A 27553-nucleotide genomic window follows, 5' to 3' on the forward strand; every position below is an offset into this window, starting at 1 on the left:
AGTGCCCCACCTATGGCCCTGAATGCGACTGTCCCTGTTTAGCAATGGGCAATCTCAGTGGGTCTCCTGGAGCCTGGTGGGGGGTGGAGTTGTTTCCCTGTGACTGGGTTAAGGTAGAGCTCTGGCCGGCACCTGGTGGTGCCGCAGGTCAGCCCTGGGACTCTTGGGCTTTTGACCAAGGGGCAGCCTGCATCCCGCTGGGGGTCATTCTATCTCCGAGGTCAAGTGTTGTGAAAGGTGGCCTCCTGAAGTGGGAAGGCTCACTGTCGAGGGACCTGTCCTAGGATTTGATTGCTCAGGCTGCTTCTGAGCCATGGTGTCACCTCCAGGGTGATGGGGTCTTGGGAACAAGCAAAGGGGAGGGCACCATGTTCCTCCAGATTGGGCAAGTCAGGCCCAGCTCTGTGTGTGTGAGGTGTGCAGAGCATGGATGGTGACCCACCAGAGAAAGCACATGGCCCTGTAGCTCTAGGTTGTGATTTCCATGCACACTTGGAGATGGCATCTTGATGTGTGCCCAACATGCCCAGGGGCAGACTATGCGATAGCCAGATCTGCAGTGGTGTGTGGCATCTGGGCCAGCCACCTTTGTTGGCCATGATCTGGCTCATGGCCCTGGCCCATGCCCATTGGTGTCAGGGGGCCCTGGGGTCATGTGGGGATCCATCTGTGGCAGTGGAGGTAGACTCAGGGCCTGCAGTATGGCGCAACCCATGCATTTTGCCTGAGCCCAGTGACCTACCTGCCCTGTTCCTCCAGGGCTTGATGGCAGGGAGGGCCAAGGGTACCCTGCGTTGGTGATGAGTCAGTACTTCACATGGATCTCATAACATGTGTCCGTGGAGGGCAAGCAAATGTAAGCCCCCACCCACTACTGCCTTCCCCACATGGAGGTCAGTTTGGACACATATCTTCCTGCTGTCCCCCAGATGGTGAGACCGAAGGAAGACTTGCCTTGGGCCCTCTGTTCTTGGGCCAGTGTGAGTCAGTCAGCTGTCCAGCTCTCAGTGCACTGAAGCTTGGGCCTTTCCTGGAATGCTCGGCTCCTGCACTAAGACAGGGTGAGCCCATCCGGGTCCTGCTGGATGCATGCATGGGGCGGGGGTGCGCCCTGGGATGGGCTGATGATGAGAACCTTATATTGTCCTGAAAAGAGGTGATGACTTAAAAATCATGCTAAATAGGATTACACTGAAGCCCAGGATAGGTAAGAATTAGGGAAGATGATGCAGGGATCCCAAGATCTCCAGCAAGGCCACACTTATTTTGCACTGGAGAACTTGAGAACTTGAAGGGCATCTTGGGGGGGCCCAATCGTTTCTCTGTGCTCCTTCATGAGACAGCCCAGGCTCCCCTTGTGGGCCTGGTGTCTGTGCTCCGCTTCTCCAGGGACAGGGCAATTTGGCACCCCATCCTGAGCGCTCCTTCTTCCCTGTGTCCTTCAGTGAGCTCTTCTACCCAGGTGGGGCCCCTGTCTTTGAGTGGCATAGGTCAGTGCATCCTGTTGGGGTCATGGGCCGTGAGTGAGGCAGCATGGGGTTGTTGAGAGTCAGCCTTCAGGCCACTAGAGTTTTCTCAGGGAACCAACCGATTACTCACCGGGAGGGATGGTTCCTCCAGGAAGGTCACTTCCTTGGGCATCTGACCCTAGGAGCACGCATTTCCTGAAGCTCTGCAGGGTGTTGGTGGTCTAGGCAGGAAAGGATTCCTTCAGCCTAATGTAGGGCAGTTCCCAGCTGAAACCAGGTGGGCAGATCAGGCTTGAGGACTGCCCAGGCCACATGATGGGGGCCACAGGGGCTTTGGGGTGCCCTGGGAGTCGTGCTGGAGTTCTTTCCCCAAGAGGGGTGGGTGATAGGGTCCACGCCATCAGGCTGCGGAGACTCAAGGAATGCTACCCACCCATGGCCCTGAATGGGACCAACCCTGTTGAGCAATGGGCCATTTTGGTGGTGCTTCCTTGAGCCTGGTAGGGGGCGGTGCTGTTTCAATGTGATTGGGTCAAGGCTGAGCGCTGGCTGGTGCCTGGTGGTGCTGCAGGCCGGCCCTGGGGCTCATGGGCTTTAGGCCAAGAGGATAACTCCCATCCCACTGGGGTAATCCCTTCCTTGAAGTCCAGTGGCAGAAAGGGTGGCCTCCTGAGGTGGGCAGACCTGCTGTCAAGGGACCTGTCCTGGGAATTTGCCACCTAGGCTGCTTCTGAGCTATGGGGTCGCCTCCAGGATGGCGGAGTTTTCAGCCCAAGGGAAGGAGAGGACACCATGTGGTTTCCGATTGGCTGAGTGTGGTCCGGCTCTGTGTGGGGGAGGTGTGCAGGGCATGGATGGGGACTCATCAGAGAAACAGTCTAGCCATGGAGGCCCCCGGGCTTTGATTTCTGATGCGTACTTGGAGTGGGCACCAGGGTGGCCCTACCATGCCCAGGGGCAGGCTCTGTGACTGCCAGGTCTGGAGTGGCTCCTGGCATCAGGACCACCCTCCTTGGTTCAACCAACCTTGAGCAGGTTGGCTGCCTTGGCCCGTGCCCCATGGTCCCGGTGTGACCCTGGGGTTGTTCAGGGGATCTGGCCCGGGCAGTGGAGGTGTTCTTGGGGCCTGCAGTAGGGCACAGCCCAGGCGTCTTGCCCCAGCCCAGTAACCCACTTGCCCTGTCTTTCCGGGGTTTGGTGGCAGGGAGGGCCAAGGCTGCCTTGCGTCCATGTTGGGTCAGTGTTCTGTAAGGATCCCATTACCAGGGTATCCCCTACCCACCTTCCGTACATTGATACATGAGGCCCTGGTTGGACACGTGTCTTCCTCCTGTCCCTACAGATGGTGACCCTGAAGAAAGACTTGAGTTGGGCCTGAAGTCCCCGGGCCAGTGTTCATCATCCAGGTGCTCAGCTCCCAGTGCACTGAAGCTCGGACCCTTCCTGGTTCCCTGGTCTATCGCACTGAGCTTTGGTGAGCACAACCGGGTCTTGCTGGATGCATGCATGGGGAGGGCGGTGCCCTGGGTTGGACTGGTAATGAGAACCTTATATTCTTCTGAAGAGAGGTGATGACTTAAAAATCATGCTCAGTAGGATTACACTTAGGCCCAGCCTAAGTGAGAATGTTGGAAGAGGACGTTGGGATCCTGTGATCCCTGGCAGAGCCACTGTGTTTTGGGCTGGAGACCTGGAGGCCCTGAAAGGGCATCTGGAGTGGGCCCAACCCTGTCTCTGTGCTCCTGCATGAGGGTCCCCAGGCTCCCTGTCTGGCCTTGGTGTTGGTGCTCTGGTACCCTGGGGATGGAACAAGTTGGTGGCTCTTTCCTGAGCCCCTGTTATCCCTTTGTGTCTTTCAGTGAGCTTTTCTGCCCAGGTGGGCACCATGGCATTGATTAGCCTCCTTGGTTGTTCATGACCTGGCTGGTGGCCCGAGCCTGTGCCCAGTGGTCCCAGGGCAGCCCTGGCGTCAAACAGGGCAGCTGTTTTGGGCAGTGGAGGTGCTCTCCAGGCCTGAAGTATGGCACAGCCTGGGCCTTTTACCTGAGACCAGTGACCTGCCTGCCTTGTCCTTCCTGGGCTCGGTGGCAGGGAGGTCCAAGGGTGCCCTGCGTCAGTGACGAGTCAGCATTTTGCATGGATCTCATTACATGTGTCCATGGAGGGAAAGCAAGAATGAGCTGGCACCCAACACCCCCTTCTCCGCATGGAGGGTGGTCACATGTCCTCCACCTGTGCCCCCAGATGGTGAGACTTGAGGAAGACTTCCATTGGGCCTGCTTTTCCTGAGCCAGTGTCCATCACCCAGGTGCTCAGTCCGTGGTGCACTGAAGCTCCAGCCCTTCCTGGCACCCTGGTCTCCTGCACTGAGCTGTGGTGAGCACATCTGGGTTTCACTGGATGTTTGTGTGGGGAGGGGGTTCTCTGGGTTGGGTCAATGATGAGAACCTTATATTGACCTGAAGAGAGGTGATGACTTAAAAATCATGCTCAATAGGATTACGCTGAGGCCCAACCTAGGTGAGAATTTTGGCAGAGGATGCCGGGATCCCAAGATTTCCGGCAGGGCCGCTCTATTTTGGGTTGAAGACCTGGAGGCCCTGAAGGGCATCTGGAGGTTGCCCAATGCTTTCTCTGCGCTCCTCTGTGAGGCAACCCAGGCTCCCTTTGTGGGCTTGGTGTTTGCGCTCCTCTTCCCCAGTGACGGGGCACGTTGATGGCTCCTCCCTGAGCCCTGGTTCTCCCCTTGTGTCTTTCAGTGAGCTCTTCTGCCAAGGGGTTCCCCTGGCATTGACCAACATAGGTGAGTGGATCCTGCTGGCATCATGGGCCATGAGCCAGGCCGCATGGGTTTGCTGAGGGTCAGACTTCAGGCCCTGAGGGTTCCTCAGGGAACCGACCTGAATTCCCACCATGTGGCTGCCAGGTTTGCAACAGTGCGTAGCTTCCGAGCTACCCTCCTTGGTTGGCCGGGAGCTGGTTGGAGGCCGTGGCCCATGCCTAGTGGTCACAGGGCAGGCAGACTGCCCTGTTTTTTCCGGGTATGGTGACGGGGACGGCCAAGGGTGCCCTGCATCTGTGATGGGTCAGTGTTCCACATGGAACCCATTACATGAGTATCTCTTATCCCTTCCTCATATGGAGATGTGAGGCCCTGTTTGGACACATGTCCTCCTCCTGTACCCCCAGATGGTGAGCCTGGAGGAAGACTTGCATTGGGCCCAATGGCCCTGGGCCAGTGTCTGTCAGCCAGGTTCCCAGCCCCCGATGTGCTGAAGCTCAGGCCTTTCCTGGCACCCTGGTCTCCTGCACTGAGCTGTGGTGAGCATATCCTGGTCCTGCTGGATGCATGTGTAGGGAGGTGGGTGCCTTGGTTTGGGTCAATGATGAGAACCTTATATTGTTCTGAAGAGAGGTGATGACTTAAAAATCATGCTCAATAGGATAACGCTGAGGCCCAGCCTAGGTGAGAATTTTGGAAGAGGACACTGGGATCCCGAAGTCCCCTGCAGGGACCCTGTATTTTGATCTGGAGACCTTGAAGCCCTGAAGGTCATTGGAGGTGGCCCAACCTGTCTCTGTACTCCTCTGTGAGGCAGCCCAGACTCCTTTTGTGGGCTTGGTGTTGGGGCTCCAGTTCCCCAGGCCAGGGAATATTGGTAGCTCTTTACTGAGCCCCTGTTTCCCTTTGTGTCTTTCAGTGAGCTCTTCTGCCCAGGCGGGCCCCCTGGAATTGACGGGCATGGGTGAGTGGATCCTGCTGGGGTCATGGGCCATGAGCCAGGCCACGTGGGGTCACCAGGGGTCCCCCTTCTGGTCACGAGGGTTTTCTCAGGGAACCGACCTGAATTACCGCTGAGGAGGCGTAGGTTCTCCAGGAGGGTGGCTATTTTGGGAATTGGATCCAAGGGGAATGCCTTCCCTGAAGCCCTGTGGGCATGATGGTTGTCCAGGCAGGAAAGGGTCCCTTCCACCCCACGCAGGGCAGCTCATAGCTGAGAGTCGATGCTCAGGTCAGGCCTCGAGGATTTCCCAGGCCACATGAGGGGGACAGAGGAACTCTGGGTGCCATGGGGGTCACATAGGAGGTCTCAGTATTCGGTGTGTCATGCACAAATGGGCCTCTTGGGTTGGATTGTGGAGATCAAAGGATCACGCACCACCATGGCCCTGAATAGGGCCGTCCTTGTTGAGCAATGGGCCATCCCAGTGAGTCTCCTGGAGCCTGGTGGAGGGGAGGGGGTGGCATTGTTTCCCTGGGGTTGGGTCAAGGCAGAGCTCTGGCCAGCACCTGGTGGCTTCTGCAGGTCAGCCTTGGGACTCATGGGCATTGGGCCAAGGGGGAGCCCTCATCCCACTGGGGGTCACCCTTTTTCCGACATCAAGTGTCTGGAAGGGTGGCCTCCTGATGTGGAAAGGCCTGCTGTCAAGGGACGTGTCCCAGGAATTTGTCTTTCAAGCTTCTTCTGAGCTTTGGGGTCACATCCAGGGTGGCAGGGTCTTGGGCCCAAGCAAAGCAGAGGTCACCAAGTGTCTCCTGATTGGCCATGTGGCTGTCTCTGTGTGTGGGAGGTTTACAGAGCATGGATGGGGACCCACCAGAGGAAGCACGTGGCCCTGCAGCACCAGGCTGTGATTTCTGTTGCACACTTGGAGAGGTTGCCTGGATGCGTGCCCTTCATGCCCAGTGACAGGCTATACAACTATCAGGTCTGCAGCAGGGTGTGACATCTGGGCTAGCCTCCTTGGTTGGCCGTGACCTGGCTGGTGGCCCAGGTCTGTGCCCAACAGTCCCAGTGCAGCACCGGGGTCATGCAGGGGAGCCATTTTGGATAGTGGAGGTGCTCTCGGGGCCTGCAATACGATGCAGCCTGGGCGTTTTGCTCAAGCCCAGTGACCCACCTGCCCTTTCCTTTCTGGGTTCTGTGGTAGGGAGAGCCAACAGTGTACCGCGTACTTAACAAGTCAGTATTTCACATTGAACTCATCACATGTGTCCATGGAGGGTGAGCAAAGGTGAGCTGGCACCCCCGACCCCCTTCCCCACATGGAGGTCAGTTTGGACACATGTCTTCCTCCTGTCTCCCCAGATGGTGACCCCGGAGGAAAATTTGTGTTGGGCCCACTATCCCTGGGCCAATGTCAGTCAGCTAGGCACCCAGCCCCCAGTGCGCTGAAGCTCAGGACCTTCGTGGTGCCCTCGGCTCCTGCACTGAGCATCTGGGTCCTACTGGATGCATGCACGGGGGGCAGGAGGGTGCCTTGGTTTGGGTCAGTGATGAGAACCTTATATTGTCCTGCAGAAAGGTGATGACTTAAAAATCATGCTCAATAGGATTACGCTGAGGCCCAGCCTAGGTGATAATTTTGGAAGAGAATGCTGTGATTCTGAGGTCCCTGACAGAGCAGCTGTATTTTGGGCTGGAGACCTTGAGGCCCTGAAGGGCATCTTGTGGGCCCAATCCTGTCTCTGGGCTCCTCTGTGAGGCAGCCCAGGCTCCCTGTGCTGGCTTGGTATCCGGGCTCTTGGTCCCTGGTGATGGGGTATGTTGGAGGCTCCTTCCTGAGACCCTGTTCTCCCCTGTGTCTTCCAGTGAGCTCTTCTGCCCAAGTGACCCCCCTAGCCTTGAGCGGCATAGGTGAGTGCATCCTGTTTTGGTCATGGGCCATGAGTGATGTAGTGTGGGGTCCCCGACAGTGGTCCAGGCAGGAAGGGATTCCTTCAGCCCAATGTAGGGCAGCTCCCAGCTGAAACCCAGTGGGCAGGTCAGGCCTCGAGTATTGCCCAGGGCACATGGAGTGGGGCACAGGGGATGCAGTGTGCCCTGGAGGTCACACTGGAGTTCTCCCTCCCTGGAGAGGGATGAGTGACTGGATTCACACGGTCAGGCTGTGGAGATTCAAGGAATGCTCCACACCCATGGCCTTGAATGGGATCAACCCTGTTGAGCAATGGGCCATCTTAGTGGTACCTCCTTGAGCCTGGTGGGGGATGGTACTGTTTCAATGAGGTTGGGTCAAGGCTGAGCTCTGGCTGGCACCTGGTGGTGCTGCAGGCCCTGGGACTTGTGGACTTTGGGCCAAGGGAGCAGCTCTGATCCTGCTGGGGACAAGCCTTCCTTGAGGTCCAGTGGTGAAAAGGGTGTCCTTCTGAGATGGCAAGGCCAGCTGTCGAGGGACTGTTCTAGGAATTTGCTGCCCAGGCTGCTTCTGAGCCTTGGGGTCACCTCAGGGTGGCAGGGTCTTGAGCCCAAGAAAGGAAAAGACACTGTGTTGTTCCTGATTGGCTGAGTGTGACCTGGCTCTGTGTGTCAGAGTTGGGCAGGGCATGGATTGAGACCCACCATAGAAAGCATGTGATCCTGGAAGCCCCTAGGGTTGGAGAGGGCACCAGGGCCAGCACCCACCATGCCTAGGTGCAATCTCTTGGACATCCAAGTCTGCAGCGGCTCTTGGCGTCTGGGCCACCATACTTGGTTGGCCAGGAGCTGGTTGGTGGCCCTGTCCTGTGCCCTGTGTCCCCGGTATGGCCCTGGGGTTGTGCGTGGGAGCAGGCCCGTGCAGTGGAGGTGCTCTTGGGGCCTGCAGTAGGGTGCTGCCCAGGCATCTTGCCTGAGCCAGGTGACACGCTTGCCCTGTCTTTCCAGGGTTTGGTGGCAGGGAGGGCCAAGGGTTCTCAGTGTCTGTGAGGGATCTGTGTTCAGCATGGATCCCATCACATGAGTATCCCTTAGCCACTTCTCTACATTGATGTGTGAGGCCCTGGTTAGACACCTTTCCTCCTCCTGGCCCTCCAGATGGTAAGCCTGGAGGAAGACTTGTGTTGGGCCCACAGGCCCCAGGCCAATGTCTGTCAGCCAGGTGCTCAGCCCCTGGTGCACTGAAACTCTGACCCTTCCTGGCACCCTGGTCTCCTGCACTGAGCTGTGGTGATCACGTCTGGGTTGCACTGGATGTTTGTGCGGGGAGGGGGTTCCCTGGATTGGGTCAATGATGAGAACCTGATATTGCCCTGAAGAGAGATGATGACTTAAAAATCATGCTCAATAGGATTACGCTGAGGCCTAGCCTAGGGGAGAATTTTGGAAGTGGATGCTAGGATCCCAAGGTTCTTTGCAGGGCCATTGTATGTTGAACTGGAGACCTGGAGGCTCTGAAGGGCATCTGGAGGTGGCCGAACCTGTCTCTGCACTCCTCTGTGAGGCAGCCCAGTCTCCCTTTGTGGGATTTGTGTTGGTGCTATGGTTCCCTGGGGGCTGGGAACATGGGTGGCTTCCTCCTGAGCCTCTGTTCTCACCTTGTGCCTTTCAGATCTTCCACCCAGGAGGTCCCCCTGGCATTGACTGACATAGGTGAGTGGATTCTGCTGGGGTCATGGGTCATGAACCAGACCATGGGGGGTCCCAGAGATTCAGCCTTTGGGCAACAGTTTTCTCAGGGAGCAGACCTGAATTTCCACCTGGGAGGGAAAGGTTCTCCTGGAGGGCGACTTTTTTGGGAATCGGACCCAAGGAGGATGCCTTCCCTGAAGCCCTGCAAGGGTGATGGTGGTCCAGGCAGGAAAGTTCATTCTGCTCAATGCAGGGCAGCACCCAGCTGAGACTAAGTGCTCCAGTAAGGCCTCCAGAACTGCCCAGGCCACATGAGGGGGGCCAGAGGGGCTATGAGGTGCCACGGGGGTAACAGGGGAGCTCTTGGTCCTCAGAATGTGGTGCATGAATGGGCCTATTCAGTTGGGTCTCAGAGATTTAAGGATTGCACCACACCATGGTCCTGAATGCAACCATCCCTGTTGATCAATGGGCCATCCCGGTGGGTCTCCTGGAGCCTGGTGGGAGGCAGCGTTGTTTTCCTGGGGTTGGGTCAAGGCGGAGCTCTGGCTGGTACCTGGTGGTGCTGCAGGTCAGCCCTGGGACTCGTGGGCTTTGGGCCAAGGGGCAGCCCACATCCCGCTGGGGACCACCCTTTCTCCATGGTCGAGTGTGGTGAAGGGTGGCCTCCTGAGTTGGGAAGGCCCACTATTGAGGCACTTGTACTGAGAATTTGTTGCTCAGGCTGCTTGGTGTCACCTCCATGGTGGCAGGGTCTTGGGACCAAGCAAAGGAGAGGGCACCATGTCACTGCAGATAGGCCAAGTGTGACTGGCTCTGTGTCTGGGAGGTATGTAGAGTATGAATGGGGACCCACCAGAGAAAGCAAGTGGCCCTGCAGCCCAAGGCTGTGATTTCTGGTGCACACTTGGAGAGGGTGCCTTTACGCCCAAGTACCAGGCTCAGAGGTAGGCTATGCCACTGTCAGGTCTGCAGTGGCATGTGGCATCTGGGCCAGCCTCCTTGGTTGGCCGTGACCTGGCTGGTGGCCTGGGCCTGTGCCCAGTGTTCCCAGGGCAGCTCTAGGGTGCTGCAGGGGAGCTGTTTTTGCTAGTGGAGGTGCTCTTGGGTCCTGCAGTACAGCACAGCCTGGGCATTTTGCCTGAGCCCAGTGACCTGCCTGCCTTGCCATTCCCGGGTTCGGTGGTAGGGAGGACCAGGGGTGCCCGGCGTAGGTGATGAGTCAGTATTTCACGTGGATATCATCACATATGTCCACGGAGGGGGAGCAAACATGAGCTGGCACCCACCATCCCCTTCTCCACATGAAGGGTGGTCGCATGTCCTCCACCTGTTTCCCCAGATGGTGAGACTACTGTTGGGCTCGCTTTTCCTGGGCCAGTGTCCATCAGCCAGGTGTTCAGCCCTTGGTGTGCTGAAGCTCCAGCCCTTCGTGGTGCCCTGGTCTCCTGCACTGAGCTGTGGTGAGCACATCCGGGTTCCACTGGATGCATATGTGGGAAGAGGGGTGTCCTGGGTTGGGTCAATGATGAGAACCGTATATTGTCCTGAAGAGAGGTGATGACTTAAAAATCATGCTCAATAGGATTACACTGAGGCCCACCCTAAGTGACAAATTTGGAAAGAGACTTCTGGCAGGGCCACTGTATTTTAAGTTGGAGGCCTGGAGGCCCTGAAGGGCATCTGGAGGTGGCTCAACTCTTTCTCTGTGCTCCTCCATGTAGCAACCCAGGTTCCCTGTGCGGGCTTGGTGTTGTTGCTTCTGTTCCTTGGGGGCGGGACATGTGGGTGGCTCCTTCCTGAGCCCCGGTTCTCCCCTTGTGTCTTTCAGTGAGCTCTTCTGCCAAGGGGGTCCTCCTGGCATTGACCAACATAGGTGAGTGGATCCTGCTGCTGTCATGGTCCATGAGCCAGGCTGCTTGGGGTTGCCGAGGGTCAGACTTTGGGCCATGAAGGTTTCCTCAGGGAGCTGACCCTAATTCCCGTGAAGGAGGCATGGTTTCTCCAGGAGGGCAGCTTCCTTGGGAATCTGTGACTTGACAGGCTTGAGTCGCACAGGTTCAAAGATCTCATCCCACCTGTGACCCTGAATGGGGCCGACCCTGATGAGCAACTGGCCATCCCAGTGGCACGTATTGAGCCTGGTGGGGGGTGGTGCAGTTTCAATGGGGCTGGGTCAAGGCTGAGATATGGCTGGTGCCTGGGATCCGTGGGCTTTGGGCTGAGGGAGAAGGCTGCATCCTATTGGGGGTAACCTGTTCTCCAAATTTGAGTGATGGTAACAGTGGTATTCTGAGGTGGGAAGGCCCGCTGTCTGAGGTCCTGTACTGGGAATTTGCCACCCAGGCTTCTTCTGAGCCATAGGGTCACCTCCAGGGTCATGGGGTCTTGGGATCAAGGAAAAGAGAAGATACTATGTGGCCCTTGATTGGCCGAGTGTAGCCCATCTCTGTGTTTGGGAGGTGTGTGGGATGTGGATGGGGTCCCACCAGTGAAAGCATGTGGCCTGGGTCCCCAGGCTGTGATTTTCAGTGCACACTTGGAGAGGTCACCTTGGTGGGTGCCCACCACGTCCAGGGGCAGGCTATGTGACTGCCAGGTTTGCAATGGTGTGTAGCTTCCGGCTACCCTCCTTGTTTGGCTGGGAGTGGGTTGGTGGCTGTGGCCCATGCCCAGTGGTCACAGGGCAGGCAGACTGCCCTGTTTTTTCAGGGTATGGTGACAGGGAGGGCCATGGGTGCCCTGCATCCATGATGGGTCAGTGTTCCACATGGAACCCCTTATGTGGGTATCTCTTATGCCTTCTTCATATGGAGATGTGAGGCCCTATTTGGACACATGTCCTCCTGTACCCCCAGATGGTGAGCCTGGAGGAAGACTTGCATTGGGCCCAATGGCCCTGGGCCAGTGTCTGTCAGCCAGGTTCCCAGCCCCCGATGTGCTGAAGCTCAGGCCTTTCCTGGCACCCTGGTCTCCTGCACTGAGCTGTGGTGAGCATATCCTGGTCCTGCTGGATGCATGTGCAGGGAGGTGGGTGCCTTGGGTTGGGTCAATGATGAGAACCTTATAATGTTCTGAAGAGAGGTGATGACTTAAAAATCATGCTCAATAGGATTACGCTGAGGCCCAGCCTAGGTGAGAATTTTGGAAGAGGACTCTGGGATCCCAAAGTCCCCTGCAGGGCCCCTGTGTTTTGGGCTGGAGACCTTGAGGCCCTGAAGGGATTCTGGTGGACCCAACTCTATCTCTGCGCTCCTCCATGAGGCAGCCCAGCCTCCCTGTACTGGCTTGGTATCTGGGCTCCAGGTCTCTGGGGACGGGGCACATTGGAGGCTCCTTCCTGAGCCCCCATTCTCTCCTGTATCTTTCAGTGAGCTCTTCTGCCCAAGTGGTGCCCCCCGGCCTTAAGCAGCATAGGTGAGTGCATCCTGTTTTAGTCATGGGCCATGAGTGTTGCAGCATGCTGTCCCCGACATTCAGCCTTTGGGCCACTAGGGTTTTCTCAGGCTGCAAACCTACTCTCCACCAGGGAGTGATGGTTTCTCAGGAGGGCCACTTCCTTTGGAATCTGACCCATGGAGCACACCTTTCCTGAAGCCCTGCAGAGATGACAGTGGTCCAGGCAGGAAGGGGTTCCTTCAGCCCCAATGTAGGGCAGCTCCCAGCTGAAACTCAGTGGACAGGTCAGGCCTGGAATACTGCCCAGGGCATATGGGGAGGAGGGGCACAGGGAATGTTGCACACCCTGGAGGTCACACTGGAGTTCTCCCTTCCTGGAGAGGGGTGAGTGACTGGGCCCACACGGTCAGGCTGCAGAGATTCAAGGAATGCTCCACACCCATGGCATTGAATGGGACAAACCCTGTTGAGCAATGGGCCATCTTAGTGTAACCTCCTTGAACCTGGTGGGGGATGGCACTCTTTCAATGAGGTTGGGTCAAGGCTGAGCTCTGGCTGGCACCCAGTGGTGCTGCAGGCTGGCCCTGGGACTTGTGGGCTTTGGGCCAAGGGAGAAGCTTCCATCCTGCTGGGGACAACCCTTCCTTGAGGTCCAGTGGCAGGAAGGGGGGCTTCCTGAGGTGGAAAGGCCTACTGTTGAGGGACCTGTCCTGGGGATTTGCTGTCCAGGCTGCTTCTGAGCCATGGGGTCACCTCTAGGGTGGCAGGGTGTTGAGCCCACGGAAAGGAGAGGACACCATGTGGTTCCTGATTGGCTGAGTGTGGCCCAGCTCTGTGTTTCGGAGTTGTGCAGGGTATGGATTGGGACCCACCAGTGAAAGCACGTAGCCCTGGAGCTCCCTAGGCTTGGAGAGGGCACCAGGTCTGGCACCCACCATGCCCAGGTACAGGCTCTGGGACTGCCAGGTTGCAGCAGCTCTTGGCATCTGGGCCACCCTCCTTGGTTGGCCAGGAGCTGGTTGGTGGCCCTGTCCCATGCCCCATGTCCCTGGTATGGCCATGGGGTCATGCGGGGGAACCGGCCCTGGCATGGAGGTGCTCTTGCAGCATGCAGTAGGGTGCATCCCAGGTATCTTGCCTGAGCCAGGTGACCCACTTGCCCTGTCTTTCCAGGATTTGGTGGCAGGGAGGGCCAAAGGTGCCCCGTGTCCATGTTGGGTCAGTGTTCACCATGGATCCCACTGCATGAGTATCACTTAGCTCCTTCCCAGCATTGATATGTGAAGCCCTGGTTGGACACATGTCCTCCTGTCCCTCCAGATGGTGAGCCTGGAGGAAGACTTGTGTTGGGCCCACAGGACCCAGGACAGTGTACATCAGCCAGGTGCTCAGCCCATGGTGTGCTGAAGCTCTGACCCTTCCTGATGCCCTGGTCTCCTGCACTGAACTGTGGTGACCATATCCAGGTCCTGCTAGATGCATGTGCGGGGAGGCAGGGTGCCCTGGGTTGGGTCAATGATGAGAACCTTGTATTGTCTTGAAAAGAGGTGATGACTTAAAAATCATGCTCAATAGGATTACGCTGAGGCCCAGCCTAGGTGAGAATTTTGGAAGAGGACGCTGGGATCCTGAGATCCCCAACAGGGCCACTGTATTTTGGGTTGAAGACCTGGAGGTCTTGAAGGGCATCTGGAGGGGGCCCAACTCTGTCTCTGCACTCCTCACTGAGGCAGCCCATGCTCCCTATTCAGGATTGGTATTGGTGCTCCACTTCCCTGGGGGCAGGACACATGGATATCTACTCCCTGAGCCCCTGTTCTCCCCTTGTATCTTTCAGTGAGCTCTTCCAAGCAGGCAGGCTCCCTGGCATTGACCGACATAGGTGAGTGGATCCTTCTGGGATTATGGGCCATGAGACAGGCCATGTGGGGTCCCCAAGTTTCAGCCTTTGGATCACGAGGGTTGTCTCAGGCAGCCAACCTGATTTGCCACCTGGGAGAGATGGCTTCTCTAGGAGGGTGGCTTTTTTGGGAATCGGACCAAGGAGGACGCCTTCCCTGAAGCCCTACTGGGAGGATGGTGGTCCAAGTAGGAAAGGGTTCCTTCACCTAGCTGAGACTCAGTGCTCCGGTAAGGCCTCAAGGACCTCCCCACCACATGAAGGGGCCCAGTGGGGCTATGGGTTGCCACAGGAGTGGCAGGGGAGCTCTTGGTCCCCAGAGTGTGGTACATGAATGGGCCCATGGGGTTGGGTCACAGAGATTCAAGGATGCCGCACCACCCATGGCCCTGAATGCGACCCTCCTCCTGGAGCCTGGTGGGGGGTGGTGTGGTTTCCCTGGGGTTCGGTCAAGGTGGAACTCTGGTCGGTACCTGGTGGTAATGTAGGTCAGCCCTGGGACTCATGGGCTTTGGGCCAAGGGACAGCCCACATCCCGCTGGGGGTCACCCTTTCTCTGAGGTCGAGTGTCGTGAAGGGTGGCCTCCTGAGGTGGGAAAGCTCACTGTCGAAGGACCTCTACTGAGAATTTGTTGCTTAGGCTGCTTAGGATCCATGTTGTCACCTCCAGGGTGGTGGGATCTTGGAACCAAGCAAAGGAGAGGGCACCATGTGGCTGCCAATGGCTATGTGTGGCTGGCTCTGTGTCTGAGAGGTGTGTGGAGTATGGATGGGGACCCACCAGAGAAAGCAAGTAGCCCTGCAGCCCCAGGATGTGATTTCTGGTGCAGGCTTGGAGAGGGTGCCTGTACCCCACCCCCACCACGCCCAGGGGCAGGCTTTGCCACTGCAGGTCTGCAGTGCCACGTGGCATCTGGGCCAGCCACCTTGGTTGGCCGTGACCTGGCTGGTAGCCCGTGCCTGTGCCCAGTGTTCCCAGGGCTGCCCTGGGGTCATGCAGGGGAGCTGTTTTGGGCAGTGGATGTGCTCTTGGGGCCTGCAGTGTGGCACAACCTGGGCATTTTGCCTGAGCCCAGTGACCTGCCTGCCTTGTCCTTCCTGGGTTCGGTGGCAGGGAGGGCCAAGGGTGCCCTACGTCGGTGACAAGTCAGCATTTTGCGTGGATCCCATCACATGTATCCATGGAGGTGGGGGCAAGTGTGAGCTGGCACACACCCCATTCTCCCCATGGAGGGTGGTCACATGTACTCCACCTGTGCCTCTAGATGGTGAGAATGGAGGAAGACTTCCATTGGGCCCACTTTTCATGGGCCAGTGTCCATCAGCCAGGTGATCAGCCCCCAGTGCATTGAAGATCCAGCCCATCCTGGCACCCTAGTCTCCTGCACTGACCTGTGCTGAGCACATCTGGGTTCCACTGGAAGTTTTTTTGTGAGGAGGGGGTTCCCTGGGTTGGGTCAATGATGAGAACCTTATATTGTCCTGAAGAGAGGTGATGACTTAAAAATCATGCTCAATAGGATTACGCTGAGGCCCAACCTAGGGGAGAATTTTGGAAGAGGATTATGGGATCCCGAGGTCCCCAACAAGGCCACTGTATTTTGGGCTAGAGACCTGGAGGCTCTTAAGGGCATCTGGAGGTGTGTCTCTGTGCTCCTTCGTGATGCAGCCCATGCTCCCTGTGTGGGATTGGTGTTGGTGCTCCAGTTCCCTGGTGTGGGGAAAGTTGGTGGCTCCTTCCTGAGCTCCTGTTCTTGCCTTGTGTCTTTCAGTGAGTTCTGCCACCCAGGACATCCCCCTGGCATTGACTGGCATAGGTGAGTGGATCCTGCTGGGGTCATTGGTCATGAGCCAGACCATGTGGTGTCCCCGAGGTTCAGCCTTTGGGCCACAAGGGTTTTCTCAGGGAGCAGACCTGAATTTCACCTGGGAGGGAAGGGTTCTCCTGGAGGGTGGCTTTTTTGGGAATCTAACCCAAGGAGGACCCTTTCCCTGAAGCCCTGCAGGGGTGGTGGTGGTCCAGGCAGGAAAGGGTTCCTTCTGCCCAATGCAGGGCAACACCCAGCTGAGATGTGGTGATCCGGTAAGGCCTCCAGAACTGCCCAGGCCATATGAGGGGGGCCAGAGGGGCTACGGGGTGCCACAGGGGTAACAGGGGAGCTCTTGGTCCTTGGACTGTGGTGCCTGAATGGGCCCATGGGATTGGGTTGTGTAGATTCAAGGATTGCACCCCACCCATGGCCCTGAATGTGACTCTTCCCATTGAGCAATGGGCCATCTCAGTGGGTCTCCTGGAGCCTGGTGGGGGGGTGGTGTTGTTTCCCTGGGGTTAGGTCTAGGTGGAGCTGTGGCTGGTACCTGGTGGTGCTGCAGATCAGCCCTGGGACTTGTTGGCTTTGGGCCAAGGGACAGCCCACATCCTGCTGGGGGTCACCCTATCTCCAAGGTCAACTGTCATGAAGGGTGGCCCCCTGAGGTGAGAAGGCCTACTGTCAAGGGATCTGTCCCAGGATTTTGTTGCTCAGGCTGCTTCTGAGCCATGGCGTCACATCCACAGTGGCAGGGTCTTGGGCCTGAGCATAGCAGAGGGCACCATGTCATTCTGGACTGGCCAAGTATGGCCTAGCTCTGTGTGCAGGAGGTGTGCAGAGCATGGACAGTGACCCACCAGAGAAAGCACGTGGCCCTGCATCCCAGGCTGTGATTTCCGGTGCACACTTGGAAAGGGTGTCTTGATTTGTGCTCACCATGCCCAGGGCGGACTATGCCATAGCCAGGTCTGCAGCCTGAGCCACGTGTGGCATCTGGGCCAGCCACCTTGGTTGGCCGTGAGCTGGCTGGTGGCCTTGGCCTGTGGCCAGTGGTGCCAGGGCAGCCCTGGGGTCATGTCGGGGAGCCATCTTGGGCAGTGGAGGTGCTGTCGGAGCCTGCAGTACAGCGGAGCCTGGGCATTTTGCCTGAGCCCAGTCACCTGCCTGCCCTGTTCTTCCAGGATTTGGTGGCAGGGAGGGCCAAAGGTGCCCCACGTCCGTGACGACTCAGTAATTCACATGGATCACATCATGTTTGTCCTTGGAGGGCAAGCAAATGTGAGCCCCCACCCCCCACTGCTTTCCCCACATGGAGGTCATTTTGGACACATATCCTCCTCTTGTCCCCCTAGATGGTGAGACTAGAGGAAGACTTGCTTTGGGCCCACTGTTCCTGGGCCAGTGTCAGTCAGCCAGGTTCCCAGCTCCAAGTGTGCTGAAGCTCAGGGCCTTCCTGGCACCCTTGTCTCCTGCACTGAGCTGGGGTGAGCACATCTGGGTTCCGCTGTTTGCATGCGAAGGGAGGGGTGTGCCCTGGGTTGGGCTGATGATGAGAACCTTATATTGTCCTGAAGAAAGGTGATGACTTAAAAATCATGCTCAATAGTATTATGCCCAAGCTAGGTGAGAATTTTGGAAGATGAGGCTGGGATCCCAAGATCCCCAGCAGGGCCACACTTATTTTCAGCTGGAGAACTTCAAGACCTGAAGGGCATCTTGGGGGTGCCGATCCTGTCTCTGTGCTCCTCCGTGAGGCAGCCCAGGCTCCCCTTGCGGGCTTGGTGTCTGTGCTCTGCTTCCCCAGGGGTGGGGCAATTTGGCGGCCTCTTCCTGAGCCCCCCTTCTTCCCTGTGTCTTTCAGTAAGTTCTTCTGCCCAGATGGGGCCCCTGGATTTGAGCGGCATAGGTCAGTGCATCCTGTTGGGGTCATGGGCCATGAGTGAGGCAGCGTCGAGTCATCGAGAGTCAGCCTTTGGGCCACTAGGGTTTTCTCAGGGAGCCAACAGGTTACCCCTCGGGAGGGATGGTTCCTCCAGGAAGGTCGCTTCCTTTGGAATCTGACCCTGCGAGCATGCATTTCCTGAAGCTCTGCAGGGTGATGGTAGTCCAGGCAGGAAAGGGTTCCTTCAGCCCAACCTAATGCAGTTCCCAGCTGAAACTCAGTGGCAGGTCAGGCTCAAGGACTGCTCAGGCCACATGATGGGGGCCACAGGGGCTTCGGGGTGCCCTGCGGGTCATGCTGGAGTTCTTGCCCCAAGAGGGGTGGGTGATAGGGCCCATGCGGTCAGGCTGCAGTGATTCAAGGAATGCTACCCACCCATGGCCCTGAATGGGACCGACCCTGTTGAGCAATGGGCCATTTTAATGGCGCCTCCTTGAGCCTGGTAGGGGGTGGCATTGTTTCATTGCAGTTCGGTCAAGGCTGAACTCTGGCTGGTGCCCGGTGGTGCCCACATGGGCTTTGGGCCAAGGGGGCAGCTCATATCCCGCTGGGGTCACCCCTTCCTTGAGATTCAGTGGCGGGAAGGGTGTTCTCCTGAGGTGGAAGACCTGCTGTCAAGGGACTTGTCCTGGGAATTTGCCACCTAGGCTGCTTCTGAGCCATGGAGTCACCTCCAGGGTGGCAGGATCTTGAGCCCAAGGAGAGGGGACACCATATGGTTTCCGACTAGGAGTGTGGCCCGGCTTTGTGTGTGGGAGGTGTGCAGGGCATGGATGGGGACCCATCAGAGAAAGCATGTGGCCCTGGAGGCCCCCAGGCTTTGATTTCTGGTGTGTGCTTGCAGTGGGCACCAGGGCAGCCCTTCCATGCCCAGGGGCAGGCTCTGTAACTACCAGGTCTGGAGTGGCTCCTGGCATGAAGACCACTCTCCTTGGTTGGCCATGAGCAGGTTGGTTGCCCTGGCCTGTGCCCTGTGGTCCTGGTGCGGCCCTGGGGTTGTTTGGGGGAGACAGTGCAGGCAGTGGAGGTGCTCTTGAGGCCTGCAGTAGGGCGCAGCCCAGGCTTCTTGCCCGAGCCCAGTAACCCACTTGCCCTGCCTTTCCAGGGTTTCGTGGCAGGGAGGGCCAAGTGTGCCCCGCATCCGAAATGGATCAGTGTTCTGCATGGATCCCGTCACAAGGGTATCCCCTACCCACCTTCCATGCATTGATATGTGAGGCCCTGGTTGGACACATGTCTTCCTCCTGTCCCTATAGATGGTGACCCTCGAGGAAGACTTGTGTCGGGCCCACATGCCCCAGGCTAGTGTCTGTCAGCCAGGTGCTCAGCTCCCACTGCACTGAAGCTCGGACCCTTCCTGGCACCCTGGTGTCCAGCACTGAGTTGTGGTGAGCCCATCTGGGTCCTGCTGGATGCATGCATGGGGAGGGTGCTGCCCTGAGTTGGGTCAGTGATGAGAACCTTACATTGTCCTGAAGACAGGTGATGACTTAAAAATCATGCTCAATAGGATTACGCTGAGGCCCAGCCTAGGTGAGAATTTTGGAAGAGGATGGATGGGATCCTGAGATCCCAGGCAGGGTCACTGTATTTTGGACTGGAGACCTGGAGGCCCTGAAGGGCATCTGGAAGGGGGTCCAGCCCTGTCTCTGTCTCCTCCATGAGGCAGCCCACGCTTCCTGTGTGAGCTTGGTGTTGGTGCTCTGGTTCCCCAGGGAGAGGGCAGGTTGATGGCTCTTTCCTGAGCCCCTGTTCTCCCTTTGTGTCTTTCAGTGAGCTTTTCCACCCAGGTGGGCCCCCTGGCATTGACCGACATAGGTGAGTGCATCCTACTGGGATAATGGGCCATTAGGTAGTCCGTGTGGGGTTGCTGAGGTTTAGCCTTTGGGCCACAAAGGTTTTCTCAGGTAGCCAACCTGAATTCCCACCTGAGAGAGATGGCTTCTCCAGGAGGCAGCTTTTTTGGGAATCAGACTCAAGGAGGACGCCTTCCCTGAAGCCCTGCAGGTGTGATGGTGGTCCAGGCAGGAAAGGGTTCCTTCTGCCCAACTTGGGGCCCAATGCAGGGCAGTGACCCCTGAGAATTGGTGCTCTGATAAGGCCTCTAGGACTGCCCAGGCCACATGAAGGAGGTCAGAGGGGATACGGGGAACCACGGGGGTAACAGGGGAGCTCTTGACCCCCAGAGTGTGGTGCACGAATGGGCCCATGGGGTTGGGTTGCAGAGATTCAAGGATCGCATCTCACCCATGGCCCTGAATGCGACCATCCCTGTTGAGCAATGGGCCATTCCAGTGGGTCTCCTGGAGCCTGGTGTGGGGTGGCGTTGTTTTCCTGGGGTTGGATCAAGGCGGAGCTCTGGCTGGTACCTGGTGGTGCTGCAGGTCAGCCCTGGGACTCGTGGGCTTTGGGCCAAGGGGCAGTCCGCATCCCGCTGGGGGTCACCCTTTCTCTGAGGTTGAGTGTCGTGAAGGGTGGCTTCCTGAGGTGGGAAGGCCCACTGTTGAGGCACCTAGCCTGGGAATTGTTCCTCAGGCTGCTTAGGAGCCATGATGTCACCTCCAGGGTGGTGGGATCTTGGGACTAAGCCAAGGAGGGGGCACCATGTGGCTCCCGATTGGCCATGTGTGGCTGGCTCTGTGCCTGGGAAGTGTGTGGAGTATGGATGGGGACCCACTAGACAAAGTAAGTGACCCTGCAGTCCCAGGATGTAATTTCTGGTGTAAGCTTGGAGAGGGTGCCTATATGCATGCCCACCATGCCCAGGAGCAGGCTATGCCACTGCAGGGTCTGCAGTGGCACCTGGCATATGGGCCAGCCTCCTTCGTTGGCTGTGACCTGGCAGGTGGCCTGTGCTTGTGCCCAGTGGTCCCAGGGTAGCCCTGGGGTCATGCAGGGGAGCCATTTTGGGCAGTGGATGTGCTCTCGGGTCTACAGTACAGCACAGCCTGGGTGTTTTGCTCAAGCCCAGTGAACTGCCTGCATTGTCCTTCCTGGGTTCAGTGGCAGGGAGAGCCAAGGGTGCCCCACATTGGTGACGAGTCAGTATTTTGCATGGATCTCATCACACATGACCATGGAGGACGAGCAAGCATGAGCTGGCAACAGCCACCCCCTTCTCCGCATGGAGGGTGGTCACATGTCCTCCACCTGTGCCCCCAGATGATGAGACTGGAGGAAGACTTCCATTGGGCCCACTTTTCCTGGGCCAGTGTCCGTCAGCCAGGTGCTCAGCCCCTGGTGTACTGAAGCTCCAGCCTTTCCTGACGCCCCAGTGTCCTGCACTAAGCTGTGGTGAGCACATCCAGGTTCCACTGGATTTTTGTGCGGGGAGGGGGTTTTCTATGTTGGGTCAATGATGAGAATCTTATATGGTCCTGAAGAGAGGTGATGATTTAAAAATCATGCTCAATAGGATTACGCTGAGGCCCAGCCTAGGTGAGAATTTTAGAAGAGGATTATGGGATCCCTGAGGTCCTCAACAAGGCCACTACATTTTGGGCTAGAGATCTGGAGGCTCTGAAGGGCATCTGGAGGTGGCCCAACCTGTCTCTGCGCTCCTCTGTGAGGCAGCCCAGGCTCCCTGTGCAGGGTTGATGTTGGTGCTCTGGATCTCTGGTGTGGGGAATGTTGGTGGCTCCTTCCTGAGCCCTCATTCTCACTTTGTGTCTTTCAGTGAGCTCTACCACCCAGGAAGGCCCCTTGGCATTGACTGGCATAGGTGAGTGGATCCTGCTGGGGTCATTTGTCATGAGCCAGACCGTGTGGGGTCCCCAAGGTTCAGCCTTCAGTCCACAAGGGTTTTCTCAGGGAGCAGACCTGAATTTCCACCTGGGAGGGAAGGGTTCTCCTGGAGGGTGGCTTTTTTTAGGAATCTAACCCAAGGAGGATGCCTTCCCTGAAGCCCTGCAAGGGTGATGGTGGTCCAAGCAGGAAAGTGTTCCTTTTGCCCAATGCAGGACAGTGCCCAATTGAGACTCGGTGCTCCAGTAAGGTCTCCAGAACTGCCCAGGCCACATGAAGGAGGCCAGAGGGGCTATGGGGCACCACTGGGGTAATAGGGGAGCTCTTGGTCCCTGGAGTGTGGTATGTGAATGGGGTTGGGTCACAGAGATTCAAGGATCACACCCCACCCATGGCCCTGAAAGCGACCATCCCTGTTGAGCAATGGGCCATCCCACTGGGTCTCCTGGAGCCTGGTGCAGGGTGACGTTGTTTCCCTGGAGTTGGGTCAAGGTGGAGCTCTGGTACCTGGTCATGCTACAGTTCAGCCTTGGGACTCATAGGATTTGGGCCAAGGGACAGCCGGCATCCTGCTGGGGGTCACCCTATCTCTGAGGTCGAATGTCACGAAGGATGGCCTCCTGAGGTGGGAAGGCCCATTGTCGAGGGACCTGTCCCAGGATTTTATTGCTTAGGCTTCTTCTGAGCCATGGCATCACCTCCAGGGTGACAGGGTCTTGGGCCCAAGCAAAGGAGAGGGCACCATGTCGCTCTTAGTTGGCCAAGGGTAGCCTAGCTCTGTGATGGTAGGTGTGCAGAGCATAGCTGGTGACCCACCAGAGAAAGCACGTGGCCCTGCAGCCCCAAGCGGTGATTTCCGGTGCATGCTTAGAGAGGGCGTCTTGATGTGAGCCCATCACACCCAGGGGCAGACTACGTGACTGCCAGGACTACAGTGGCACATGGCATCTGGGCCAGCCTTCTTGGCTGGCCATGACCTGGCTAATGGCCCTGGCCTGTGCCTTGGGGTCATGCAGGGGAGCCCTCCTGGACAGTGGAGGTCCTCTCAGGGCCTGCAATATGGTGCAGGCTGGGCATTTGGCCCGAACCCAGTGACCTACCTGCCCTGTCCTTCCAGGGTTGGGTGGCAGGGAGGGACAAAGGTGCCCCATGTCGGTAACAAGTCAGTATTTCACATGGATCTCATCACATGTGTCCATGGAGGACGAGCAAGCAGGAACTGGCACCCGCTACTTCCTTCCCTACATGGAGGTCATTTTGGACACATGTCCTCCACCTCTATCCCAGATAGTGAGACTGGAGGAAGCCTTGCATTGGGCCTGCTGTTCCTGGGCCAGTGGCCACCAGCCTGGTGCCCAGCCCCTGATGTGTTGAAGCTGAGGCCCTTCCTCGCACCCTGGTCTCCTGCACTGAGCTATGGTGAGCACATCCAGGTCCCGCTGGATGCATGCACGAGGTGATTGGTCCCCTGGATTGGGGTGATGATGAGAACCTTATATTGTCCTGAAGAAAGGTGATGACTTAAAAATCATGCTCAATAGGATTATGCTGAGGCCCAGCCTAGGTGAGAACTTCGGAAGAGGATGCTGGGATCCTGAGATCCCTGGCAGGGCCACTATATTTTGGGCTGGAGAACTGGAGGCCCTGAAGGGTCTCTCAGGGGGTCCCACCCTGTCTCTGTGCCCCTCTGTAAGGCAGCCCAGGCTCCCTGTGTGGGCTTGGTGTCTGATCTCTCCTTCCCTGGAGGTGGGGCATGTTGGTGGCTCCTTCCTGAGCCCACTTTCTCCCCTGTGTCTTTCAGTGAGCTCTTCTGCCCAGGTGGGGCCCATGGCCTTACGTGACGTAGGTGAGTGTATCCTGTGGGGGTCATGGGCCATGAATGAGGCAGCGTGGGGGCATTTAGAGTGTTTTCTCAGGGTGCCACCGAGGAGGGAACATTTCTCCAGTAGGTTCACTTCCTTGGGAATCTGACCCTAGGAGCACGCATTTCCTGAAGCCCTGCAGAGGTGATGGTGGTCCAGGCAGGAAAGGGTTCCTTCAGCCCAACATAGAGCAGCTCCCAGCTGAAACTCGATAGGCTGGTCAGGCCTCGAGGACTGTCCAGGTCACATGAGGTGGGCAACAGGGGCTCTGGGGCAGCCTGGGGGTCATGCTAGAGTTCTCCCTCTCTGGACAGTGGTGGGTGATTGGGCCCACGCAGACAGGCCCCAGAGATTCAGGACTGTGCCCCATCCATGGGCCTGAATGGGACCGACCCTGTTGAGTAATGGGCCATCTTAGTGGTACCTCCTTGAGCCTGGTAGGGGGAGGCGCTCTTTCAGTGCTGTTGAATCAAGGCTGACCTCTGGCTGGTGCCAGGTGGTGCTGCAGGCAGCCCTGGGGTTGTGGTCTTTGGGACAAGGGGCTACCTCATGTCCCGCTGGGGTCACCCCTTCCTTGAGATTCAGTGGCCAAAAGGGTGTTCTCCTGAGGTGGGAAGTCCTGCTATCGAGGGACCTGTTCTGGGAATTTGCCACACAGGCTGCTTCTGAGCCACGGAATCACCTCCAGGGTGGCAGGGTCTTGATCCCAAGGAAAGGAGAGGACACCATGTGGTTTCCGATTGACCAAGTGTGGCCTGGCTCTGTGTGTGGGAGGTGTAGGGCAAGATGAGGACCCACCAGAGAAAGCACATGGCTCTGGAGGCCCCCAGGCTTTGATTTCTGGTATGTGCTTGGAGAGGGCACCAGGGTGGGCACCCACCACGCCCAGGGCAGGCTCTGTGACTGCCAGGTCTGCATTGGCTCCTGGTGTCAGGGCCAGACTCACTGGTTGGCCATGAGCAGGTTGGTTGCCCTGACCCGTCCCCATGGTCCCAGTGCAGCCCTGGAGTTGTTCCGGGGAGCTGGCTTGAGCAGTGGAGATGCTCTTGGAGCCTGCAGTAGGGCACGGCCCAGGCGTCTTGCCTGAGCCCAGTAACCTGCTTGCCCTGTCTTTCCAGGGTTTGGTGGCTGGGAGGGCCAATGGTGCTCTGTGTCCGTGTTGGGTCAGTGTTTTGCATGGATCCCATCACATGGGTATCCCCTATCCACCTTCCCCACGCTGATACGTGAGGCCCTGGTTGGACACATGTCCTTCTCCTGTCACCCTAGATGCTGAGCCTGGAGGAAGACTTGTGTTGGGCCCCCACAGGCCCCAGGCCAGTGTCCATCAGCCTGGTGATCATCCCCCGGTGCGCTGAAGCTCAGACCCTCCCTGGCACCCTGGTCTCCTGCACTGAGCTGTGGTGAGCACATCCATGTTCCGCTGGATGCATGCATGGGGAGGGGCTTGCCCTTGGTTTGGTCAATGATGAGAACCTTATATTGTCCTGAAGAGAGGTGATGACTTAAAAATCATGCTCAATAGGATTACGCTGAGGCCCAACCTAGGTGAGAATGTTGGAAGAAGACACTGGGATCCCGAGATCTCCAACGGGGACACTGTATTTTGGGTTGGAGACTTGGAGGCCCTGAAGGGCATCTGGAAGGAGGCCCAACCCTGTCTCTGTGCTCTTCCTTGAGGTAGCCCAGGCTACCTCTGAGGGCTTGGTGTTGGTGCTCCAGTTCCCTGTGGCCAGGGAACATTGGTGGCTCCTTCCTGAGCCCCCATTCCTCCCTTGTGTCTTTCAGTGAGCTTTTCCTCCCAGGAGGACCCCTGGCATTGACTGGCATAGGTGAGTGCATCCTGCTGGGGTCATGGGCCATCAGCCAGGCCATGTGGGGTCACTGAGGTTCAGCCTTTGGGCCACAAGGGTTTTCTCAGGCAGCCGGCCTCAATTCCCACCTAGGAGAGATGGGTTCTCCAGGAGGGTGGCTTTTTTGGGAATTAGACCCAAGGAGGATACCTGAAGCCCTGCAGGGGTGACGGTGGTCCAGGCAGGAAAGGGTTCCATCAGCCCCAGGCAAGGCAGCTCCTAGCTGACACTCGGTGCTCAGGTCAGTCCTTGAGGACTGCCTGAATACGAGGGGGTCCAGAGGGGCTTTGGGTGCCACGGGGGTCACATGGGAGCTCTCAGTCCCCGGAGTGTGGTGTGTGAATGGACCCTTATGGTTGAGTCTTGGAGATACAAGGACCGTGCCCCACCCATGGCCTGGAATGGGACCATCCCTGTTGAGCAATGGGCCATCCCAATGGGTCTCCTGGAGCCTGGTGGGAGATGGCATTGTTTTCCTGGGGTTGGGTCAAGGCAGAGCTCTGTCCCATACCTGGTTGTGTTGCAGGTCAGCCCTAGGACTTGTGGGCTTTGGGCCAAGGGGCAGCCCGCATCCCGCTGGGGATCACCCTATCTCTGAGATTGAGTGTCATGAAGGGTGGCCTCCTGAGAAGGGAAGGCCTGCTGTCGAGGGACCTGTCCTGGGATTTTGTTTCTCAGGCTGCTTGGAATCCATTGTGTCATCTCCAGGATGGTGGAGTTTTGGGCCCAAGCAATGGAGAGGGCACCATGTGTCTCCTGATTGTTCAAGTGTGGCTAGCTCTGTGTGGGGGAGATATGCAGACTATGGATGGTGACCCACCAAAGAAAGCATGTGGCTTAGGCTGTGATTTCCAGTGCATACCCCATGCCCAGGGGTAGGCTATGCGACTGCCAGGTCTGCAGTGGCGCATGGAATCTTGGCCAGCCTTCTTGGTTGGCCATGACCTGGCTGGTGGCCCTGGCCCATGCCCAGCTGTCCCAGGGCGGCCCTGGGGTCATGCAGCGGAGCCCTCTTGGGCAGTGGAGGTGCTCTCAAAGCCTGCAGTATGGCACGGCCTGGGCATTTAGCCAGAGCCCAGTGACCTACCTGCCCTGTCCTTCCAGGGTTCAGTGGCAGGCAGGGCCAATGGTGCCCTGTGTCAGTGACAAGTCAGTATTTCAAATGGATCTCATCACAATGTGTCTATGGAGGATGAGCAAAAATGAGCTGGCACGCCCACCTCCTTCCCCACATGGAGGTTATTTTGGACACATGTTCTCCACCTCTCCCCCAGATAGTGAGACAGGAGGATGACTTGTGTTGGGCCTGTTCCTGGGCCAGTGGCCATCAGCCTGTTGCCCAGCCCCTGATGCACTGAAGCTCAGGCCCTTCCTGGCTCCCTGGTCTCCTGCACTGAGCTGTGGTGAACACATCTGTGTCCGAATGGATGCATGCACAGGGTGGTTGGTCCCCTGGGTAGGGTCGCTGATGAGAACCTTATATTGTCCTGAAGAAAGGTGATGACTTAAAAATCATGCTCAATAGGATTACACTGAGGTCCAGGCTAGGTGAGAATTTTGGAAGAGGGCGCTGGGATGCCAAGATCCCCAGCAGGGCCACTAGCCACTGTATTTTGTACTGAAGAACTTGAGGCCCCGAAGGGCATCTCAGGGGTCCTAGCCCTGTCTCTGTGCCCCTCTGTGAGGCAGCCCAGGCTCCCTGTGTGGGCTTGGTGTCCAGGCTCTTCTGCCTGGGGATGGGGCATGTTGGCGGCTCCTTCCTGAGCCCACTTTCTCCCCTGTGTCTTTCAGTGAGCTCTTCTGCCCAGGTGGGGCCCATGGCCTTACGCGACGTAGGTGAGTGTATCCTGTGGGGGTCATGGGCCATGAATGAGGCAGCGTGGGGCCATTTAGGGTGTTTTCTCAGGGTGCCACCGAGGAGGGAACATTTCTCCAGTAGGTTCACTTCCTTGGGAATCTGACCCTAGGAGCACGCATTTCCTGAAGCCCTGCAAAGGTAATGGTGGTCCAGGCAGGAAAGGATTCCTTCAGTCCAACATAAAGCAGCTCCCAGCTGAAATTTGGTGGGCTCGTCAGGCCTTGAGGACTGCCCAGGCCACATGATGGGGGACACAGAAGCTCTGGGGCTCCCTGGGGGTCACACTGGTGTTCTCCCTCCCTGAAGAGTGGTGGGTGATTGGGCCCACACAGTCAGGCAGCAGAGATTCAAGAAATGCCCCCCATCCATGGCCCTGAATGGGAA

General features: G+C 57.6%; 1 protein-coding gene, 1 long non-coding RNA gene and 16 other non-coding genes across 23 annotated transcripts; all 18 read left to right on the top strand.

Annotated features, from left to right (window-relative positions):
- The first annotated feature begins 1118 nt into the window (after positions 1 to 1118).
- Positions 1119 to 1200, top strand: LOC129483706 (small nucleolar RNA SNORD115). Its single transcript, XR_008658210.2, has one exon. It is a non-coding gene; the product is annotated as a small nucleolar RNA SNORD115 (small nucleolar RNA).
- A 1799-nt stretch (positions 1201 to 2999) lies between these two features.
- On the top strand, positions 3000 to 3081 carry LOC129483717 (small nucleolar RNA SNORD115). Its single transcript, XR_008658219.2, has one exon. It is a non-coding gene; the product is annotated as a small nucleolar RNA SNORD115 (small nucleolar RNA).
- Positions 3082 to 3739: 658 nt separating this feature from the next.
- Positions 3740 to 4693, top strand: LOC129482514 (uncharacterized). Its single transcript, XR_008657745.2, has 3 exons — positions 3740 to 3845; positions 4229 to 4272; positions 4659 to 4693. It is a non-coding gene; the product is annotated as an uncharacterized lncRNA (long non-coding RNA).
- Positions 3901 to 3982, top strand: LOC129483675 (small nucleolar RNA SNORD115). Its single transcript, XR_008658180.1, has one exon. It is a non-coding gene; the product is annotated as a small nucleolar RNA SNORD115 (small nucleolar RNA).
- A 153-nt stretch (positions 4694 to 4846) lies between the features above and the next one.
- LOC129483688 (small nucleolar RNA SNORD115) lies at positions 4847 to 4928 on the top strand. Its single transcript, XR_008658194.2, has one exon. It is a non-coding gene; the product is annotated as a small nucleolar RNA SNORD115 (small nucleolar RNA).
- Positions 4929 to 5196: 268 nt separating this feature from the next.
- On the top strand, positions 5197 to 27150 carry LOC129482510 (uncharacterized). 6 transcript variants are annotated; one of them, XM_063640228.1, is made up of 16 exons: positions 5197 to 5215; positions 8781 to 8821; positions 10143 to 10263; positions 10632 to 10676; positions 11659 to 11790; positions 14037 to 14081; positions 15872 to 15916; positions 19626 to 19670; positions 21015 to 21146; positions 21529 to 21573; positions 22884 to 23015; positions 23398 to 23442; positions 24577 to 24621; positions 24728 to 24861; positions 25247 to 25290; positions 27103 to 27139. In XM_063640228.1, exons 3-14 carry the CDS (start codon positions 10143 to 10145, stop codon positions 24814 to 24816), a joined length of 921 nt encoding a protein of 306 aa, XP_063496298.1. In that variant the 5' UTR covers positions 5197 to 5215; positions 8781 to 8821; the 3' UTR covers positions 24817 to 24861; positions 25247 to 25290; positions 27103 to 27139. The 6 variants fall into 6 exon arrangements, with proteins under 6 accessions (XP_063496298.1, XP_063496299.1, XP_063496302.1 ...); XM_063640229.1 differs by lacking the exon at positions 24577 to 24621; XM_063640232.1 differs by lacking the exons at positions 24577 to 24621; positions 25247 to 25290; positions 27103 to 27139 and adding exons at positions 23574 to 23710; positions 24117 to 24301 and having other exon boundaries at positions 24728 to 24785.
- Positions 6739 to 6820, top strand: LOC129483702 (small nucleolar RNA SNORD115). The gene has a single exon (XR_008658206.2). It is a non-coding gene; the product is annotated as a small nucleolar RNA SNORD115 (small nucleolar RNA).
- LOC129483694 (small nucleolar RNA SNORD115) lies at positions 8454 to 8535 on the top strand. Its single transcript, XR_008658199.1, has one exon. It is a non-coding gene; the product is annotated as a small nucleolar RNA SNORD115 (small nucleolar RNA).
- On the top strand, positions 10320 to 10401 carry LOC129483681 (small nucleolar RNA SNORD115). The gene has a single exon (XR_008658186.1). It is a non-coding gene; the product is annotated as a small nucleolar RNA SNORD115 (small nucleolar RNA).
- Positions 11847 to 11928, top strand: LOC129483668 (small nucleolar RNA SNORD115). Its single transcript, XR_008658174.2, has one exon. It is a non-coding gene; the product is annotated as a small nucleolar RNA SNORD115 (small nucleolar RNA).
- LOC129483683 (small nucleolar RNA SNORD115) lies at positions 13709 to 13790 on the top strand. The gene has a single exon (XR_008658188.1). It is a non-coding gene; the product is annotated as a small nucleolar RNA SNORD115 (small nucleolar RNA).
- LOC129483664 (small nucleolar RNA SNORD115) lies at positions 15554 to 15635 on the top strand. Its single transcript, XR_008658170.1, has one exon. It is a non-coding gene; the product is annotated as a small nucleolar RNA SNORD115 (small nucleolar RNA).
- Positions 17451 to 17532, top strand: LOC129483720 (small nucleolar RNA SNORD115). The gene has a single exon (XR_008658221.1). It is a non-coding gene; the product is annotated as a small nucleolar RNA SNORD115 (small nucleolar RNA).
- On the top strand, positions 19297 to 19378 carry LOC129483690 (small nucleolar RNA SNORD115). Its single transcript, XR_008658196.1, has one exon. It is a non-coding gene; the product is annotated as a small nucleolar RNA SNORD115 (small nucleolar RNA).
- Positions 21202 to 21283, top strand: LOC129483679 (small nucleolar RNA SNORD115). The gene has a single exon (XR_008658184.2). It is a non-coding gene; the product is annotated as a small nucleolar RNA SNORD115 (small nucleolar RNA).
- Positions 23072 to 23153, top strand: LOC129483709 (small nucleolar RNA SNORD115). Its single transcript, XR_008658211.1, has one exon. It is a non-coding gene; the product is annotated as a small nucleolar RNA SNORD115 (small nucleolar RNA).
- On the top strand, positions 24918 to 24999 carry LOC129483665 (small nucleolar RNA SNORD115). Its single transcript, XR_008658171.2, has one exon. It is a non-coding gene; the product is annotated as a small nucleolar RNA SNORD115 (small nucleolar RNA).
- On the top strand, positions 26771 to 26852 carry LOC129483698 (small nucleolar RNA SNORD115). The gene has a single exon (XR_008658202.2). It is a non-coding gene; the product is annotated as a small nucleolar RNA SNORD115 (small nucleolar RNA).
- Positions 27151 to 27553: the final 403 nt, after the last annotated feature.

The sequence above is a fragment of the Symphalangus syndactylus genome, chromosome 5, assembly GCF_028878055.3.
Source record: "Symphalangus syndactylus isolate Jambi chromosome 5, NHGRI_mSymSyn1-v2.1_pri, whole genome shotgun sequence".
Classification (NCBI taxonomy): Eukaryota; Metazoa; Chordata; class Mammalia; order Primates; family Hylobatidae; genus Symphalangus; species Symphalangus syndactylus.

Bases quoted from the DNA above. Each gene is read 5' to 3' on its own strand.
- LOC129482510 (XM_063640228.1), top strand. From the start codon at position 10,143: ATGGTGAGACTACTGTTGGGCTCGCTTTTCCTGGGCCAGTGTCCATCA. The intron at 21,147-21,528 runs GTGAGCACATCC...TGTGTCTTTCAG, and splicing joins GTGTCCTGCACTAAGCTGTG to TGAGCTCTACCACCCAGGAA. The intron at 21,574-22,883 runs GTGAGTGGATCC...CCTCTATCCCAG, and splicing joins CTTGGCATTGACTGGCATAG to ATAGTGAGACTGGAGGAAGC.